This window comes from Mercurialis annua, linkage group LG1-X (genome assembly GCF_937616625.2).
Source record: "Mercurialis annua linkage group LG1-X, ddMerAnnu1.2, whole genome shotgun sequence".
In the NCBI taxonomy this organism is placed as follows: domain Eukaryota; kingdom Viridiplantae; phylum Streptophyta; class Magnoliopsida; order Malpighiales; family Euphorbiaceae; genus Mercurialis; species Mercurialis annua.
Genome location: NC_065570.1, coordinates 65,827,328 through 65,845,027, shown reverse-complemented (window position 1 = coordinate 65,845,027; position 17,700 = coordinate 65,827,328). Strand labels below are relative to the sequence as shown.

At 31.8% G+C, this 17,700-nt stretch overlaps 2 protein-coding genes and 2 long non-coding RNA genes across 7 annotated transcripts; 3 read left to right on the top strand and 1 right to left on the bottom strand.

Moving 5' to 3' along the window:
• Nucleotides 1–405: 405 nt before the first annotated feature.
• Nucleotides 406–4,701, top strand: LOC126665134 (uncharacterized). 4 transcript variants are annotated; one of them, XR_008789907.1, is made up of 6 exons: nucleotides 406–690; nucleotides 787–901; nucleotides 982–1,096; nucleotides 1,345–2,286; nucleotides 3,006–3,224; nucleotides 4,550–4,659. XR_008789907.1 is itself a non-coding variant. In XM_050357840.2 (5 exons), exons 1-5 carry the CDS (start codon nucleotides 590–592, stop codon nucleotides 4,624–4,626), a joined length of 1,350 nt encoding a protein of 449 aa, XP_050213797.1. In that variant the 5' UTR covers nucleotides 406–589; the 3' UTR covers nucleotides 4,627–4,701. The 4 variants fall into 4 exon arrangements, 3 of the variants coding, with proteins under 3 accessions (XP_050213797.1, XP_050213800.1, XP_055960297.1); XM_050357840.2 differs by lacking the exon at nucleotides 3,006–3,224 and having other exon boundaries at nucleotides 4,550–4,701; XM_050357843.1 differs by lacking the exon at nucleotides 4,550–4,659 and having other exon boundaries at nucleotides 3,006–3,584.
• A 2,198-nt stretch (nucleotides 4,702–6,899) lies between these two features.
• LOC130015312 (uncharacterized) lies at nucleotides 6,900–7,996 on the top strand. Its single transcript, XR_008790336.1, has 2 exons — nucleotides 6,900–7,358; nucleotides 7,763–7,996. It is a non-coding gene; the product is annotated as an uncharacterized LOC130015312 (long non-coding RNA).
• Nucleotides 7,997–14,062: 6,066 nt separating this feature from the next.
• LOC130015311 (uncharacterized) lies at nucleotides 14,063–15,159 on the top strand. The gene is made up of 2 exons (XR_008790335.1): nucleotides 14,063–14,521; nucleotides 14,926–15,159. It is a non-coding gene; the product is annotated as an uncharacterized LOC130015311 (long non-coding RNA).
• An 847-nt stretch (nucleotides 15,160–16,006) lies between these two features.
• Nucleotides 16,007–17,619, bottom strand: LOC126665750 (stellacyanin-like). The gene is made up of 2 exons (XM_050358642.2): nucleotides 16,710–17,619; nucleotides 16,007–16,440 (listed from the first exon to the last, which is right to left on the bottom strand). Exons 1-2 carry the CDS (start codon nucleotides 16,885–16,887, stop codon nucleotides 16,127–16,129), a joined length of 492 nt encoding a protein of 163 aa, XP_050214599.1. The 5' UTR covers nucleotides 16,888–17,619; the 3' UTR covers nucleotides 16,007–16,126.
• Between the last annotated feature and the right edge of the window lie 81 nt (nucleotides 17,620–17,700).

The following is a 17,700-nucleotide window of genomic DNA, read 5'->3' as shown; positions in this document are numbered from 1 at the left end:
CTGGGTCTGTTCTGAACAGACCCATCTGTGGGACTGTTGATGAACAGTGAACAGACTCACAGATGGGTCTGTTCTTCTTCAACAGATTTTTCCGGCCAATCTGTTGAAGAGAGGAAAAAAAATTATTTTTTTTAAAAAATTATTTTTTTAATTTAAATTTAATTAGATTAATTAATATTTAAGTGTGATTAATTAGAGTTAATTGTAATTTGTATTAATTTCACTCTCCAATTAAGGCGCCACGTCAGCAAAGGGGCCTTTTTGAGCCGGTTTACACAAGTTGAGGGTATAAGTGATCCGGTTTTCCAGTTTTGGATTTTTTTTGATATTTTGATGCAAGTTTAGGGGTGAAAGTGATCCTTTGTTCAATAAAGAAAGCAACTTTTTCTCCATCTCTCTCATTTTATTTTTGTAACAAATAATATAAGAAAACCCCCTCCATTGCAGCAACTCTATAATTTTGTTGATTCTCTTTGATTTGAAAGACTGATAAAACAACTGACAATACGCATGTAGTTATCAGTAGTGGGTATACTAAAGTGTTCTTCTTTTTCTGTATTGTGTGAGAGAAGCAGTTGCAGAAGAGAAGATGCCGAGGCCAGGGCCGAGACCGTACGAGTGTGTGAGAAGGGCTTGGCATAGCGACAGACACCAACCCATGAGAGGTTCTATCATTCAACAAATCTTCAGGTTTTACTGGGTTTTTTGTTTTTTGTTTTTTGTTTTTTGATTTCTTGATCTTTGTTTTGTTTGCATTTTGTGATTGTGTGCTGTGTGTTTGATTAGGGTTGTCAATGAAACTCATAGTGGAAGTACTAAGAAGAACAAAGAGTGGCAAGAGAAGCTTCCTATTGTTGTTTTAAAAGCTGAGGAAATCATGTATTCTAAAGCTAACTCTGAGGTAATCTTTGTTTCATTTACTGATTCTTTGGATCTTTTGCTATTTGGTGTTGAAATGATGTGTTTTTGGGTTAATTATAGGCAGAGTATATGAACTTGGAAACTTTATGGGACAGAGTGAATGATGCTATCAACATCATTATTCGTAGAGATGAGAGCACTGAAACTGGGCAACTTTTGCCTCCTTGTATAGAAGGTATTGGATTTGTTTTGGAGAACCTGTAAATTTTAATTCTCTTCTTACATTTCCTGGATACAAGTTAGAATTTTTAAGTTTGCGTGTGTTCTTTTTTAATTTTTATTCAGCAATTATATCAAAGTTATTAACTTTAGTAGTTAACTTGAGATAATGTGAACTGGGTTAACCTCAGTTTGATTTATTTTGGAATATATTTGATTGAGATGTTTAAATCGATGCGTCTGTTTTTGCCTAATTTTGTTTAGCTGCCCTCAATCTCGGCTGCATTCAAGTTAGAGCTTCAAGAAGCCAACGACACTGTAATCCCAGGACTTACCTCACCTCGAGGGGGCATGAACCCATGCCTGCACCGCATAGCGTCTCGGAAAAAACCAATGATAAGCAATGCTCTCAGTTATCGCCAGTTCAGTCCAGCAGCCAGTTTGCAAGAGCCACCACGGCAGTAACTTCAAGACTTCCAATTTCAGAATCTAGTTGCCATTTGGCTGAGACGAGTAATGTAGCTGCTTCTTGCAGTTATCCTTTACTCTATGAGAATATTCCTCCTGGATGTAGTCAGTTGATGCTGAAGGAAACTAGCAAGCAACTGAAATCAGGTTCAGTTTATCCCTTGTATTATGGAAATAACTATCACATTGAACAGCCCCATTTGGTTTCCCAAGTCCCCGAGAAGAACTCCAACACTGTATTTTTCGGTACACCGATCATCTCATCAGCTGCACAGCCTGCTGAAATAGGTTCTTTTAAGAATTTTTTGACATGTGGTAGTGCTGAAATTGCTGCCAAGAGAATCTCACAAGCAGATTTGGGTAATACTCATGAGAAATTACCCGGGATGCAATGTGATTTGTCCTTAAGGTTGGGATTGGGTCTATTTAGTGAATCCTCTGTGAGTATGGGAAGAAGTTCAATTCAAAAAAATGAAGATGTTGAGTCAATCAAGTCTCAAGATAAAAGCAGGCGTAGTGAGTTTTCTCTTCGAAAAAACAAGGAGCTGTATTTTCCTTCTAGTATGAATACTAATGACCCCCTTGAGTCCCAACCAGTTAAATGGTTTGCAACGGGTGAAGATGAGAAATTGGTCCCTACTATTCGAAAGCGTAAGGCTCCCTCAAATGTGGACGGACAGTTTTTCTGGCAACCTGAGTTTCCCTCTAACCAATTTATTGGTCGCATAGAAAGGCAAGGTTTGTAGACAGTATTTTCCTGTTGTAGTGTAAATGTCTTGAAATCTAAGATGCTTCATTGTGCTAATCAATTCATTTTGCAAAGTTATTTGCATTAGTAGTTCTAATCATCAAGATTCAAATGCTAACAGTGAGACAGCAAGTTGGACTTTAGCAAATAGGTCAAATGTAATGAAGTGTGAATTTGATTCTTGTGTCAATAGTTGCTGATAGAACATACAAAATCAAGTTAGTAAACCACCCTGAAACATCTGAGTTGACTGAACTATAATGGAACTAGTCTCCCTATGATGTCTCTGCAGAAATGAGGTCTAGGTCACAGTAATAATTGTAATAAGATTATGACCTCCCTTGTTCTTATATGGAAATCTTACATCAGTATGTGGTAGCGAAAGCTGTATTATGCGTGTTTATTTGGCTCTTTTTAAAGCAAATAAGCTGTTATGTTCCTTCTGTAAAAATATAAAGGCTATTCTGGGTACTTGGTGGGAACTCATTTTAATACTCTGATGACTGAGGAGCAGTCTTGCGTTCATAGGCAGACTGTGAGAGGGTGGGGAAACATTCTGGGAATGTGAAAAGGTATTAACAATTAAATTTCTTCGTGTTTCTTCAAATTTTAAGTCGAACTAACTAGTTTGATGAGGGTTTTGTTGGTGGTATGGAGGTATGCTTGGGTCGGAGGAGTAAGCACAATGCTCCTTTTTCTGTTTCAACAGGTGAAGAGTGTGAGAGAATGAAGTCAATGGTTCTCTAATAGCTCATTTTCTAGGTGATGTTATAAATGAAAGTGCGTAGCTAGTTTGGTAGAGTTTATGTGGTCGGTACTGTTCCTGGATGCGCGCGCACGCACGCATTGGTCATTATAGCAGGTCCTTCTCACAACTCTAGGTCTTGCTGAATCTCGTTCCGTCCGTGGAGTTTACTTTTCTGATAAGGTATGCAGTCACTCACCCATTTTGTGATTGGATGAGCTAGATGTGGTGAATAACATAATGGAATCGTAATCTGGGTTATCCAACTTTTTCGTTGTATGTTTATGAGCAAATGTCTCTAAACAGTAGAACTTTTAGTCCTTCAACGTATTTGCACACCCGAAGAATGCAATGCAACTCTGCGGCCGCCCAGAATCATGATCAGATGAGAAATGTGTTGGGTAGCTTGTTACATCAAAGCTCCACCATGATTCCAATGGGTGTAGGGCATACTGAGTGCATCTGCTTATAGATGATAAACCCAAATGTTGTCTCTGTGGTCAGGGTGTATTAAAGACATCCCATTATAGCATGTTACCAATTTATGTATGCCATGGAATGGGTTAAAATGGGGAACGGCCTTAGAATGGATATGCAATTATTGTTTTCAGGGCATCAGTACAAAGCAACTTTAAGCACTAGAGAGGCATTCCTAGCTAGGAATCTGCATTCAGTTGAACCGAACTAATCCATCTATATCTATCTATCTATCTATACTATATATAAAAGCACGGATGGGGGGACAAGCAAATTTACTGAATAATCCTTTTCAGTTTACTACTAAATAAAGGTTTTATAGTCATTAACTAATTAGGTATTTAATTAATCACTATTGTAATTAAAGTCCTAATTAGAATAGGTAGCTAAATTATCTCCAATTCAAATTTTAGTATGTAAAAAAAGCTAAATTCTCTCCAAATTAATAGGAATACCTATCTTTTAGTTTGATTGAACTACAAAATTAAAATACTTTATTTGGTCAATATATTATTATTTAAATTTCTATCTTATTATTTTTAAAGATATTATTAATAAAATTAAATTAATTATTTAATTATGGTTATTATAAAACAAAAAGAAGAAAATTTAATAACCGAATATATTATATTTATTTACTTTTATAAAAATTCTTAACTAATTTAATATTAATTATAAATAAAAAATTGATATAATTATAATAAATTTATTAATATGTTCATTGAGGAGTTACGTTACGAGCCACGTGCATAGCACGTAATGCGAAACTAGTCAAATTAAAAATTTGATTTTTTTCTTAATATCAAACTGATTTAAAGTATTTCAAATCGAATGGGACTGAATCAACTGATTAGTTTTTTTTAGTTCGGCTTGTAGTAAAAGTGAATTTGAGTTATTTAACTTTTAAAATCAAACTAAATTGATTTTTTTTTTAATAATGTCGAGCTGAATTTGCCAATTTGATTTAATTTTTGTATATACTATAATCGTAGCTGTCAAAGTTTCTTGATTAGAGTATGTTTTTTTTTCAGGTCATAATTCATTATCTAGCAACAAATTTGGTGACAATCGAACCCTATCCTTAAATACAAATTGCCATTATGTATAGCAGTTCCACAACATGTTATGATTCCTCCACATCTATCTACAGTAGGATGTTGTCATGCATCTCCGAATTTAAAAGCCTTAAGTATTAGGTCTTTTAACTATACTTCGGGTCTCTACATTTTATTTTTGCTCTTTCTGATTTCTCAACTAAAAAAAACTTTATTTTAAATCTCCCTTTGGATGTCTGTTAATAATGTGCACTCAACCTCTCAAGCTCCGTTAACTAATAGAAAATTATAAAATGAATTTCACGTAGGAAAAATTATAGGGTTAAATCTATTTTAAGCTCCTTCAACTATATGTGTTTTGGTTACCTAGTCCATAGTTCTTCATTTTTTTTCTTCCTGATTCATGAACTATTATTTATCTTTAAATTATTGTCATTTCTTGAATGTACGTCCAACAAGTTCACTAACAAAAATCCACATAATTAAATTTCACATATGAAAAAGAATACACTATTTCTATTAACTATTACCGGTTTTCTAACTTTCTCTCTCTATATTTTTTTTTTCTAATAAAATTTATCGATCTCATAAAGATAAACAATCAAAAATATTTTTTGCAAATTGATAAACATAATTAAGTTTAAGTTCGAACTCGAAAGAAATCCGAACTATATAGTTTGACTTAAATAAATTCGAATTCAATAGACAATAAAGAACAATTATTAAAAAGCTCATGATATTTAATGTATTTTTTATATGGAATTCAATCAATTAGAATAATATATATTTAAATTTAAAAATACAAAAAAGTTAATATCATATGAAAATGAATTATTGTGCATAAATGAGACTCGTTTAGACTTATTTTGGAACTTTTTGAATAATTTACGAATAGTCCAAATTCACGTACAATATTCCGAACTATAAGTGTAAGATTTTAAATTAAAAGGCATACACATATAAAAATAATTTCCATTATTTTTTGCTCCATATATTGTAATACCCCGTGTTTTTCCGGCTTGTTTCGATGATTTTTTCGATGTGTTTCGTGTTGGTCCTTGGTGGTTTGGTTCCTTGAAACCCTGATTTGGTTTTCATAACCTTTGGTATGTCGTTTGGGCTTATTTTGTACCTTTGGCTTTAAAATTAAATCAGTATGTGTCAGTGGGGTTTTGGGCATGTTGAGAGAAATTTTAATTCTAATATGTGTATTTAAAAGAAATTAGTGTAATTTTTTGAGTAAAAATAAATAAATTTTTAATAAAATATTTAAAAAGAATAAGCTTGTATTCTTTTTAAATTAAAAATAATATGAATTATAAAATATTTATGAAGGGTAAGTTTGTAATTGTATATTTTTAAAACGAAACCCTAACTTAGTTAACTGTATATAAAGACTTCAATTATTTTTATCTGGGTACAACAAACACCAAAAAAATAAAAGAGAAACATCACTGTGCGATTCAGATTCTTATTGAAAAGGTACATATTCTTGAGATTTATTGTTTGGGCAAAATTCAATTCAGATTTATAAATAGGATTATTGTACCTTGGCTTCACGTGTAATGCTTGAGTTTGAAACAATTATATGGCACGATTTTCTATGAGTCTTTGTTTATTTTATAATTGATTTATTACACTTTTTCTTCTATGGGTAATTGTGATGTGTGGACATAATTACATGGCATAATTTTCTATCATTTTCTTATTACTTTATATTAGGTTTGATTTTAGTTTGTCAACTGAGTTTGATTTCTTTTTGCTCATCAACTGGGTTGGATTTTTCCTTTCTTTTAATTGTGCATATACATGTATATATATAATCTGTAATCAATCGTGAATAGTGTGCACGTCAGTTTATTGTTTTTTTGCTAAGTTTGGTCATGAGATACACATTGCACTGTTCTTGTTCAGATTGTGAGTGTTGGCTAAATTGCTTATTTGGTCACTTATTTAGTTTGTTTTATAAATTGAATCCTTTAAGTTTATTTTCTAACTACTCATATTATTTAATTTCGATTTAATCTACGGATTTAGTTTCGACCTTTAAATTTGCAACTTAAATTATTAATTATGATTTTAAATTACTTTAGGTATCAATATTTTAAATCTAGAATTAATATTAAACTTATTATAATTTAAACGATTTTAAATTAAATTATTTATTTTGAATATTATAAATGGAATTTGATATTTATATCAAATCTAATATTTTAGAGATTTTGACTTACCATGCCAATTTGACTAAATTTATAATTTAGCCTTTAATTGTTATTAGATTATTTTACTAAAATATTTTGCCGGTAATATTTAATTACTGGGGTTTCAAGCTATTGAGTTCTATTTTGATATTAATTAATATTTTATTTAATATTAATTATAAACTGTGGTTTATAACTCTGGTTTTATGGTTGGGTCGGTTTGGACTTGGGTCACCGACATGTGAGTTTAACTTGGTAGTTTTGAAAAACTCGGCTAACTCACTATTTGAGGAATTGATTTTATTTATCAATTAAATATTATTTTAATAATATTTTCGGATTGGATTTAGGTGAGAACTCAATAGTCTTGAATTAATTACGGTATTATATTTTATTTGAGAATTGTGTTTCTCTGTGATTTATCCGGTTATTTAATTGTGCTAGTCCTACGTGGTGTCTAGTGATCTTAGAGTTAGGGGTCGTACGGATATTAACCTATTTATTATTTTAGACCCGTCGATTGTTCGTGCTTCGGAGTCTACGCAGGGTTAGCTGTTTGCCAAGATCACGTGGATAAGCAAGCAGTGAGTTTGTAGTGCTATTTACCGCTTTATTAAGTACCGCATCGTATTTTAATATTATAAATGTTTGTGAACTGTTTTTACGGATTATGGATCTGGATTGAAACGAGCTACTCGATAGGCTTGTATCGAGACTGTGTGCACCGGTAAGTACTCTGGGAAACGGCAGACTAAAGTCTTGCTTACGCTGGTATATTTATATGACGAGGATTTGTTCCCGTCCACTCTGGGTTTATCGGTATGCTATGTCATACTTACGCTGGGATCATTTCAATACTGTTTTTCATAATCATATTATATTAGTATAAAAATGTTTTGATTTAAGGGTTTTAAACTTAATAAATGTAAATAGTATTGCGAACTCATCTCAGTATATCTGACCCCGTTGTTTTCCCAAATTTTTCCAGGTTTATGATTTGAAAGCTGGTCCACTCCGATTCTTTTGATTCCTCGGAGGTTTTTATGTTATTTAAACTAGTTACTATTTTCGAACTCTTAGACCGCAGTAGAACTAGTTTATATGTTACATTCAATATTACACTTTGGGATTGTCGAATTTGATCGACTATTTATTATTAGCATATTTACACTGGAATATTTTATTATTATATTTAAGGCATGCTGTGGAATATTTTCAGCTACTTAAGTTATTTACATTAGAACTGTATTATAAATTGCTAGACTTAGGTTGGAGTCTCGGTTGCCCCCGAGCAGTTTTCTGCAGGTTTAAACGTTTATTTGATTTCCGCAAGGCTTGCTACGGGTTTTGGTACAACCATACCCATACCCTAGCGCCGGTCACGATTCATGAAATTGGGCCGTGACAAAGTTGGTATCAGAGCTTTGGTTTCAAACCAAGGCCATTTTGCATGTTACGTGTTTAATGTTTTATGGAATGTTAAGTTGTTGTTGTGTCATAGGATCTACTGCGGAATTAGGATTCAAGTCCTGTCTTTTGAAACGTCATCATTTGTTTTCAAACTTTCCACCTTCACCTTTAGGAGTGTTGTTTGTCGGTCTTATGTGTTACGGATGCTATACTTTGGAATGTTCATTATTTAATCATTGGGTGATTTGTTGGCCGTTGTGCCATATATGAGATATACTTTGGGTAATATTTTGTTGGCTGTTGTACCTTATATGGTGTTTACTTCGGGTGACGTTTTGGTTGGCTGTTGTGCCTTATATGTTGTTTACTATGGGTGATGTTTTATTAGCTATTGTGCCTTTTATGATGTTTACCTTGGGTGATTATTTGTTTGTTCTCATGCTTGAATGATTACAAGAATATTTGATTGCTCTCTCCTTGTTGGTGAGTACACTTTGGCTTTAGCCGTATTTATTGGTTGCCATATAGGTTGACACATAAGAGAATACGTTAGGCGTTGGCCTTGTGTTGCTTTCAAAGGTTTTTTTTTTGTGTTAAATGTTTAAGCATGATTTGTGGCTACGTGTTGTTTGGTCACGCATTGGTTTTATTGAGAAAATAATTTTGATTTGATTGGTGTTTTAACACGAGAATTAGAAGGTAAGTCTAGTTTTAATACTTTCAAAAAAAAATGTGATTTTTGGTTATTTTCGAAGTAAAACAAATTTCACGTATTTCAGAATCTTAGGTTGGCTTGGTATTGACCAAAGATTATTTTCTAAATAATAATATTTATGAGATGATTCACCATTTTGAGGATTTAATATTGTTGTTGTTATTTTTTTACCATGATGTGGTATGTCCACGTTGAAGCGTCGTTGGTCATATGTTTGGTATTTTTGTGGTTGGCTGAATTAGGTGTATAAATAATGGTTGTGTGATTTACCTTTTTCACACTTTAGTTTTTGAATTGATGTTTAATACTTGGGTTAAGTGAGCTCCTATTTTTGAAAGAAAATTGAGATTTTATTTAAATGCTTCTTTCCGAATTTATAAATGCTTTGAATACGTTTTATAATTGGTTGTTGTGGGTTTGACTTGGGTCACCCCAAAGTGGGAGTTGAGCTTGGTAGTTGTAATGACTCGGCAAACTCAATGATTTATTAAATTTAAATACTTTGGAAATTTTAATCAATTGTTTCATGTAAATAATTTTTTTTAAAGAAGTGATTTTTAAACTGTGGAGTTCGACTAGAACTCGAAAACTATTGCGAATTAATTTAGGTTTGAAAAGAGTTTAAAATGCTTTCCTTTAGATCGATGTCATACCAAATGTTGATTTTATTACAACGATTCTGAGTATGTTGTGGCATATTTTGTTTTGAGATTTGAGATATGACTAGATTATATGGGTTCTGTATGCCATGTCGGTCGTTATATAGTAATCAAATTGGATGTTTCATGCTCAATGCTTTTGCTGACATGTTAGTTGCCTTCAATGGTTATGATTTGTTATATGGAAAGATATTTGGATTAAATGCGGGATGAGGCATGCTTCGGTGATTTATGGTTAGGTGAAAATGATAACTTGTTGGTGTTGTTCGTGTTAGTATGTCTCGTATATTGGTTAAGTTTTGCTATGTTAGTTGTTTTATCTTGTTTGTCTCGTTGTGCGGATAGCACATGAGGTCGTCGCTAATAGGCGTTGCTTTGGCTTATCATTGATGATTGGTATTGATATTTAAGTCGAACTTTTGTTTAGCCCTTATGTTTTATTTTATTATTTTGTTTATGGGTCGAGATCTTTGGGTTTTGATATGGAAGATGAGGAAAGTATTTCTTTGGAACGGTTGGTGGTTCCTGATTATCCTAGATAAGGATATTGGAAATTCTGATCCGAGGAGATATATCGATGTATTATCACACTGGTGCTTTTATTATGTTGGACGGCGCGATGCCGAAACTGAAAGTAAGTTTCGTAGATAATTTTGGTATGTGTCGTTTTTATTGAAGTATAATTTCAGTTTGGTTGAGTTTAATTTGGAAATTATTTTCGCATAAGGAAATTTAGTGGTGTAGTCATTTTGATATGTTATGTTAGTATCATATGATTTGGTGGTTGCAAGTATGTAATTTGGGAAATATTTTGAGGCTATCGAGTGCACATCTCACAGAGTGTAATGTCTAGCAAATGTTTATTGAGAAATTGATTTCAAATGTTTATTTGCTAAAGTATTTGAAATGTTTTTATCACGTAATTGTGCCCAGACATACTATGAACATGCATTTTTGTATGTCATGAATAGGAAATTGCATTGAACACTGAGTATGTTCACTAAATAAAAAGAAAATTAATAATTGATACATGCATAATAGTACATGCATCACGTGCATAGAAATGATTAGAGTTGGATGCAACTCTTTGGGGATGAGAGATGTCATCACCCTGGCGCACAATTAGGTAAAATGGATTTTATCAATAAAGTGTTTTGAGGAAAATATTTTGAAACAAACTCGCGAGTCACTTTGGGATAAATGTATTTTAAATGATTTTGAAACTGTTACCGAAAGGTAGCTAGACAAATACTCTGTGATGATGGTGTTGAATTGATGATTACGTTATGATTGATTGGTCTGTAGTATCATAATTTTGTATTTCGTAGGAAGTAGTATTGGATATAAGGTTGCACTTTAGTTATTGTTGTAATATGTATGATAGGATTTTGAGGTCAGATTAGAAGGCTTACGTGCTAACTTCCGAGTTGTGATTTGAGAGTTGTTGGATTAGGGGATTTGGTTATGCTCCACGTGTGTGTATATATTGTCATTTTAAAAGAAGTTTTGTTTTTACATGTTCCATTTTGTTTAAACATTTTGATATACTTAAGTAGAATATTGTGCGAGCGAGGGTATTTTTAATATAAATTTATTTTCCCATTTTGACAAAGGATAAAATTTTATCAAGTTTTAATTAAAGAGAATAAAAGTTTTGTTAGTTCAACAGTTTTATAGATTTGAAAATTTATTTGAAAGTAACGTGTAACTGTAAATTCAAATACGAATGTTTTAAAATTTTAATGTGTTCTCAAAACTGGAGTTTTCCCAACAGTAAAAGTATTTTGGTTTAAAATATAAAAGGAGTTATAAGATATTAATGTCTTTTAAAGAGAAGAGGGAAGTTGTAATATTTTGTAATTTGAATTATTTCCCTATAAGTTTGGTTTTGAGCATAACCAATGACCCGATTACTGGTGAATGTGATTTAGGTGATCTCTTGTTAACAAATTTATATTTATATTTGGTGAAACAATTTTGAGAATTTCAGTTTGGTTCGGATTTATGAGTTAGTTGATCTGTGAATTCTGATGAGTAGGTTTCGACAGTAAAGGTTGGTTGATCAATACTGTTGATTGTAAATTTTTGCTATTGAAAGTGGGATATTGTTTCATTTGGTTGTTAAACCTTTTGTGTGCAGAATAAAATTTGGTTTGTACAAAATTGGTATGTATGTTGGTAATTAATTACCTTAGGTAACTTCGGGATGTATGCTTGCTTATGGTATGAGTGGAAGAACTTTTCTAAATGAGTTGGTTTGTATGTAGTTTGAAGATTTTGTTATCATTAGTTAAAGTGATATACTCCTTGGAATGTCATTATGTAGTACGTGTTTATGGATTCGTTAAGGTTAATGGTTTTGTCGAGTTTAGTCCTTGTCGTGTGTACAGCTTGATTTTCATGATGTTTTAAAGTTTGCTGGTATATTTTGGCGAGAACCTTATCTAATTAGTTTTGGACTAGATCGCTTGTTTGATATAACGAGTTTAATTATATGCTTTGATATGGGATAATAGGTGTAGGCATGTTAAGTAGGTGGCGAGAGTTGCTTGATGTTATTAATGAGGATTTCAAGATTTCCATTTTGAAGTGTTAGATTTTAGTATTGTAAGAATTACAATTTGAGTTTCGAGATTGTCCTTGCACATTGTTAAGGTTGTTATGATAGCTGTTAAAACTCAAGCGAGTTTTGGTAACCTCCCTTGTGAGCATGTTTAATGTTTATAGTTAAATAATCTTGGAGGTTTATATTTTGTTTAATCAAGTAATAGTTTGGAGCACCGAACTGCCAAATTTATAATTTTGCGCACATGTGCGTTGTGTCGATTTGAGTTTGTTGATTTATGTAAGTGGTGTTTTGAGTTATCTTTTGAGGTACAACTTGTTAAGTTGTGTTTATGCAAGTGCATAAGTTGATGAGTAAAGGTATTGCTATGGTCCAGTTGGGTTGATCACTCATTTGAGAAATCTACTTGGGAGACATAACTCGTTTTGTTGAATTGTTATATTTTATCTTCATTGGTTACTTGGGGTATCTTGTTTATGCATTTTCACGTTGGTGATGTGTGTTTTTTTTTTTTTTGTTCGGCTTTTATGTAATATTATGTTATGTTTTACGTGGGTTGTTTTTATGTTTTAAATTCGAGGACGAATTTTATATAAGTTGGGGAGAATGTAATACCCCGTGTTTTTCCGGCTTGTTCCGATGATTTTTTCGATGTGTTTCGTGTTGGTCCTTGGTGGTTTGGTTCCTTGAAACCCTGATTTGGTTTTCATAACCTTTGGTATGTCGTTTGGGCTTATTTTGTACCTTTGGCTTTAAAATTAAATCAGTATGTGTCAGTGGGGTTTTGGGCATGTTGAGAGAAATTTTAATTCTAATATGTGTATTTAAAAGAAATTAGTGTAATTTTTTGAGTAAAAATAAATAAATTTTTAATAAAATATTTAAAAAGAATAAGCTTGTATTCTTTTTAAATTAAAAATAATATGAATTATAAAATATTTATGAAGGGTAAGTTTGTAATTGTATATTTTTAAAACGAAACCCTAACTTAGTTAACTGTATATAAAGACTTCAATTATTTTTATCTGGGTACAACAAACACCAAAAAAATAAAAGAGAAACATCACTGTGCGATTCAGATTCTTATTGAAAAGGTACATATTCTTGAGATTTATTGTTTGGGCAAAATTCAATTCAGATTTATAAATAGGATTATTGTACCTTGGCTTCACGTGTAATGCTTGAGTTTGAAACAATTATATGGCACGATTTTCTATGAGTCTTTGTTTATTTTATAATTGATTTATTACACTTTTTCTTCTATGGGTAATTGTGATGTGTGGACATAATTACATGGCATAATTTTCTATCATTTTCTTATTACTTTATATTAGGTTTGATTTTAGTTTGTCAACTGAGTTTGATTTCTTTTTGCTCATCAACTGGGTTGGATTTTTCCTTTCTTTTAATTGTGCATATACATGTATATATATAATCTGTAATCAATCGTGAATAGTGTGCACGTCAGTTTATTGTTTTTTTGCTAAGTTTGGTCATGAGATACACATTGCACTGTTCTTGTTCAGATTGTGAGTGTTGGCTAAATTGCTTATTTGGTCACTTATTTAGTTTGTTTTATAAATTGAATCCTTTAAGTTTATTTTCTAACTACTCATATTATTTAATTTCGATTTAATCTACGGATTTAGTTTCGACCTTTAAATTTGCAACTTAAATTATTAATTATGATTTTAAATTACTTTAGGTATCAATATTTTAAATCTAGAATTAATATTAAACTTATTATAATTTAAACGATTTTAAATTAAATTATTTATTTTGAATATTATAAATGGAATTTGATATTTATATCAAATCTAATATTTTAGAGATTTTGACTTACCATGCCAATTTGACTAAATTTATAATTTAGCCTTTAATTGTTATTAGATTATTTTACTAAAATATTTTGCCGGTAATATTTAATTACTGGGGTTTCAAGCTATTGAGTTCTATTTTGATATTAATTAATATTTTATTTAATATTAATTATAAACTGTGGTTTATAACTCTGGTTTTATGGTTGGGTCGGTTTGGACTTGGGTCACCGACATGTGAGTTTAACTTGGTAGTTTTGAAAAACTCGGCTAACTCACTATTTGAGGAATTGATTTTATTTATCAATTAAATATTATTTTAATAATATTTTCGGATTGGATTTAGGTGAGAACTCAATAGTCTTGAATTAATTACGGTATTATATTTTATTTGAGAATTGTGTTTCTCTGTGATTTATCCGGTTATTTAATTGTGCTAGTCCTACGTGGTGTCTAGTGATCTTAGAGTTAGGGGTCGTACGGATATTAACCTATTTATTATTTTAGACCCGTCGATTGTTCGTGCTTCGGAGTCTACGCAGGGTTAGCTGTTTGCCAAGATCACGTGGATAAGCAAGCAGTGAGTTTGTAGTGCTATTTACCGCTTTATTAAGTACCGCATCGTATTTTAATATTATAAATGTTTGTGAACTGTTTTTACGGATTATGGATCTGGATTGAAACGAGCTACTCGATAGGCTTGTATCGAGACTGTGTGCACCGGTAAGTACTCTGGGAAACGGCAGACTAAAGTCTTGCTTACGCTGGTATATTTATATGACGAGGATTTGTTCCCGTCCACTCTGGGTTTATCGGTATGCTATGTCATACTTACGCTGGGATCATTTCAATACTGTTTTCCATAATCATATTATATTAGTATAAAAATGTTTTGATTTAAGGGTTTTAAACTTAATAAATGTAAATAGTATTGCGAACTCATCTCAGTATATCTGACCCCGTTGTTTTCCCAAATTTTTCCAGGTTTATGATTTGAAAGCTGGTCCACTCCGATTCTTTTGATTCCTCGGAGGTTTTTATGTTATTTAAACTAGTTACTATTTTCGAACTCTTAGACCGCAGTAGAACTAGTTTATATGTTACATTCAATATTACACTTTGGGATTGTCGAATTTGATCGACTATTTATTATTAGCATATTTACACTGGAATATTTTATTATTATATTTAAGGCATGCTGTGGAATATTTTCAGCTACTTAAGTTATTTACATTAGAACTGTATTATAAATTGCTAGACTTAGGTTGGAGTCTCGGTTGCCCCCGAGCAGTTTTCTGCAGGTTTAAACGTTTATTTGATTTCCGCAAGGCTTGCTACGGGTTTTGGTACAACCATACCCATACCCTAGCGCCGGTCACGATTCATGAAATTGGGCCGTGACATATATGAAATTAATATAAAATTAATTTTTATTTTATTAAAAAAATATATTCTTGCATTAGGGACTAGATAAACAGATAATGTATTGTATAGGGATCTAAATAATGTTTAACCTTTATCACTGCCAATCTTGGAGCGTGTTATGCTCCTGATGGACATCTAACAGGGGATTTAAAGTAACATTTTTCATTAGTTGAAGGACTAGAAAGAAAGAAAAATTAAATTCAGGGAAAAATATATATTTGGGCCCTTGTACTTGTACATTGTTTGGCATTAAATTATTAAACTTTTATTCGTCGACATTGAATCCTTATAATTTTAATTTTATAGACTTAAAGTCCCTCTGTCACAGAAATGAAGTGCCTATATTTTACGCGCCATTAATGGGATAAGAATAATTTTTTCTTTTAACTTTATTACTCCCTCCGTCCCATTTAAGAAGTCACATTGTTTTTTTTTTCACATATTAAGAAGACATAAAACATATACTACTTGTTTTTCTTATTTTACCTTAGTCTCAACACTTTTACTTTTATTCATATTAAGTTCCTAAATTATTATTATATCGGTCTGTAATGACACCGTTAACACTTTTTATGACGGACGCAACGTCTACAAAATTAAAAGTGTTAGAGCGCAATATTAACAAATAAAAGTGGAGGAATTTAATGTCAAAAATAGTATAAATAAAAAGATCCAAAAATGCGTTATGCCAAATCAGATCTCCATGTTGATTCTATCAAATAAAAATAAAAATCTTAGAATCAATTATGTTAGATTACAATTATAATACAAATATTATATGACTTAAAAATAGCAAAGAAGAGAGGCCAGCCGTGAAGGAACCAATGGTGGTGAGGGAGGGAGCTGCCGAGGGTGGAAACGGCGGCGGTGCTACGCCATCTCCGATTCTGATAGCCACCTTCATACCTTGTTGACAATGTGTGCCTACAGAACATACAAAGTAGCGAGTGCCATTTGTAGAAAGAGGGACATTGACTCCGCTTGTTTGAATCACTATTCCTGTCTTTGTGCAGTTTTTGTAATACTCTGCATTTGCTACTTCTGTTGTTGTATGTGTCCCAGTCCAGTTGAACACTGATCACATAAATCAATCCACATCAAATTTACATACGGTTCATGATTATATATAGAAGCTATGCTAAGAATATCTGAAAAAATATTTGATTGAAAATATATATTGGTTAAAGCATGGTGCAACACACCACGGCCCGTGGTGCATGCATAGGGTGCTTTTACCTTTCATATTCAAAAAAACTTATTCCATGATGAGATGATTAAAATTGAAACATTTTCAATTGAAAAAAAATCAAATAAGTGAAGTAGAAAGCTTATATAATGTGTACCAAGGGTGTCGCCAATCTGAAATGTGATGTTGGAAGACCAATCCTCATAAAATCCAACAGAATTATTAGGAGGGACAGTCCATCCGACACTATCTCCGACTGTGTATTTACTAGCACCATCTATACCATGCAATAGTCCCACTCTAACAATTATAAACAATCCCACCATACCCATCATCCTCCGGCAGCAACTACCCACCGATCGATGTTGTCGGAAAACAAATGATTCTTTTTCTTATTAATAAAACTGTGATGACTTGTGTAATTGGCAAGGAATAAGCAAGATCAGGGATGAATTTTGCATATGCTTTAAACAATATATATATAACGTAAGAGACAAGTAATAGAATTGGTAACAGATTAAGACCGAGTCAACCATATACATTCTCAAGCTATGACACGGTTTGCTTGTAATATCTGACAGTGTCAATATATATGACATTTTTAGGTCAATTAATGACATAATGCATGTAATTCAAAAAACATTAATCATTATGGGAAATGCATCCCTTGCTCCAAAGTTGGGTAAAACTTAAATCAATTCAAAAATCTAAATCAAACTCATAAATTCAATTTGATTTGATTTAAAATTATCTAAAATTTGATTTGATTTTAGAGTAAAAGTCTCTTAGTTCACTTTTAATGTAAAATGAATCAAAAAAATTAAAATGGTAATATTTTTTAATAAATAGATTTAATTTTGGAAGAAAAATCATAATTCGTTATTCCGCGTTGCTCATTTTTTCAACAAGGTCAAGTAAGCACCTACGCTGCACAACTTATTTCAAAGTAATACACTAAATTTGACACAGATGATATATATGATGATGTAAAACGCTTGTCTTGTATGAGAAACGTAAATTAATTTCAAAGTATAAGCTAACGATCAAACATTGAGCATTATCCAATACTATAATACATTATAAAAATTATTATTTTTGTACAAAGTAGAAATTGCAGCAACATAAATTCCAAAAAAGAAAAAAAAATC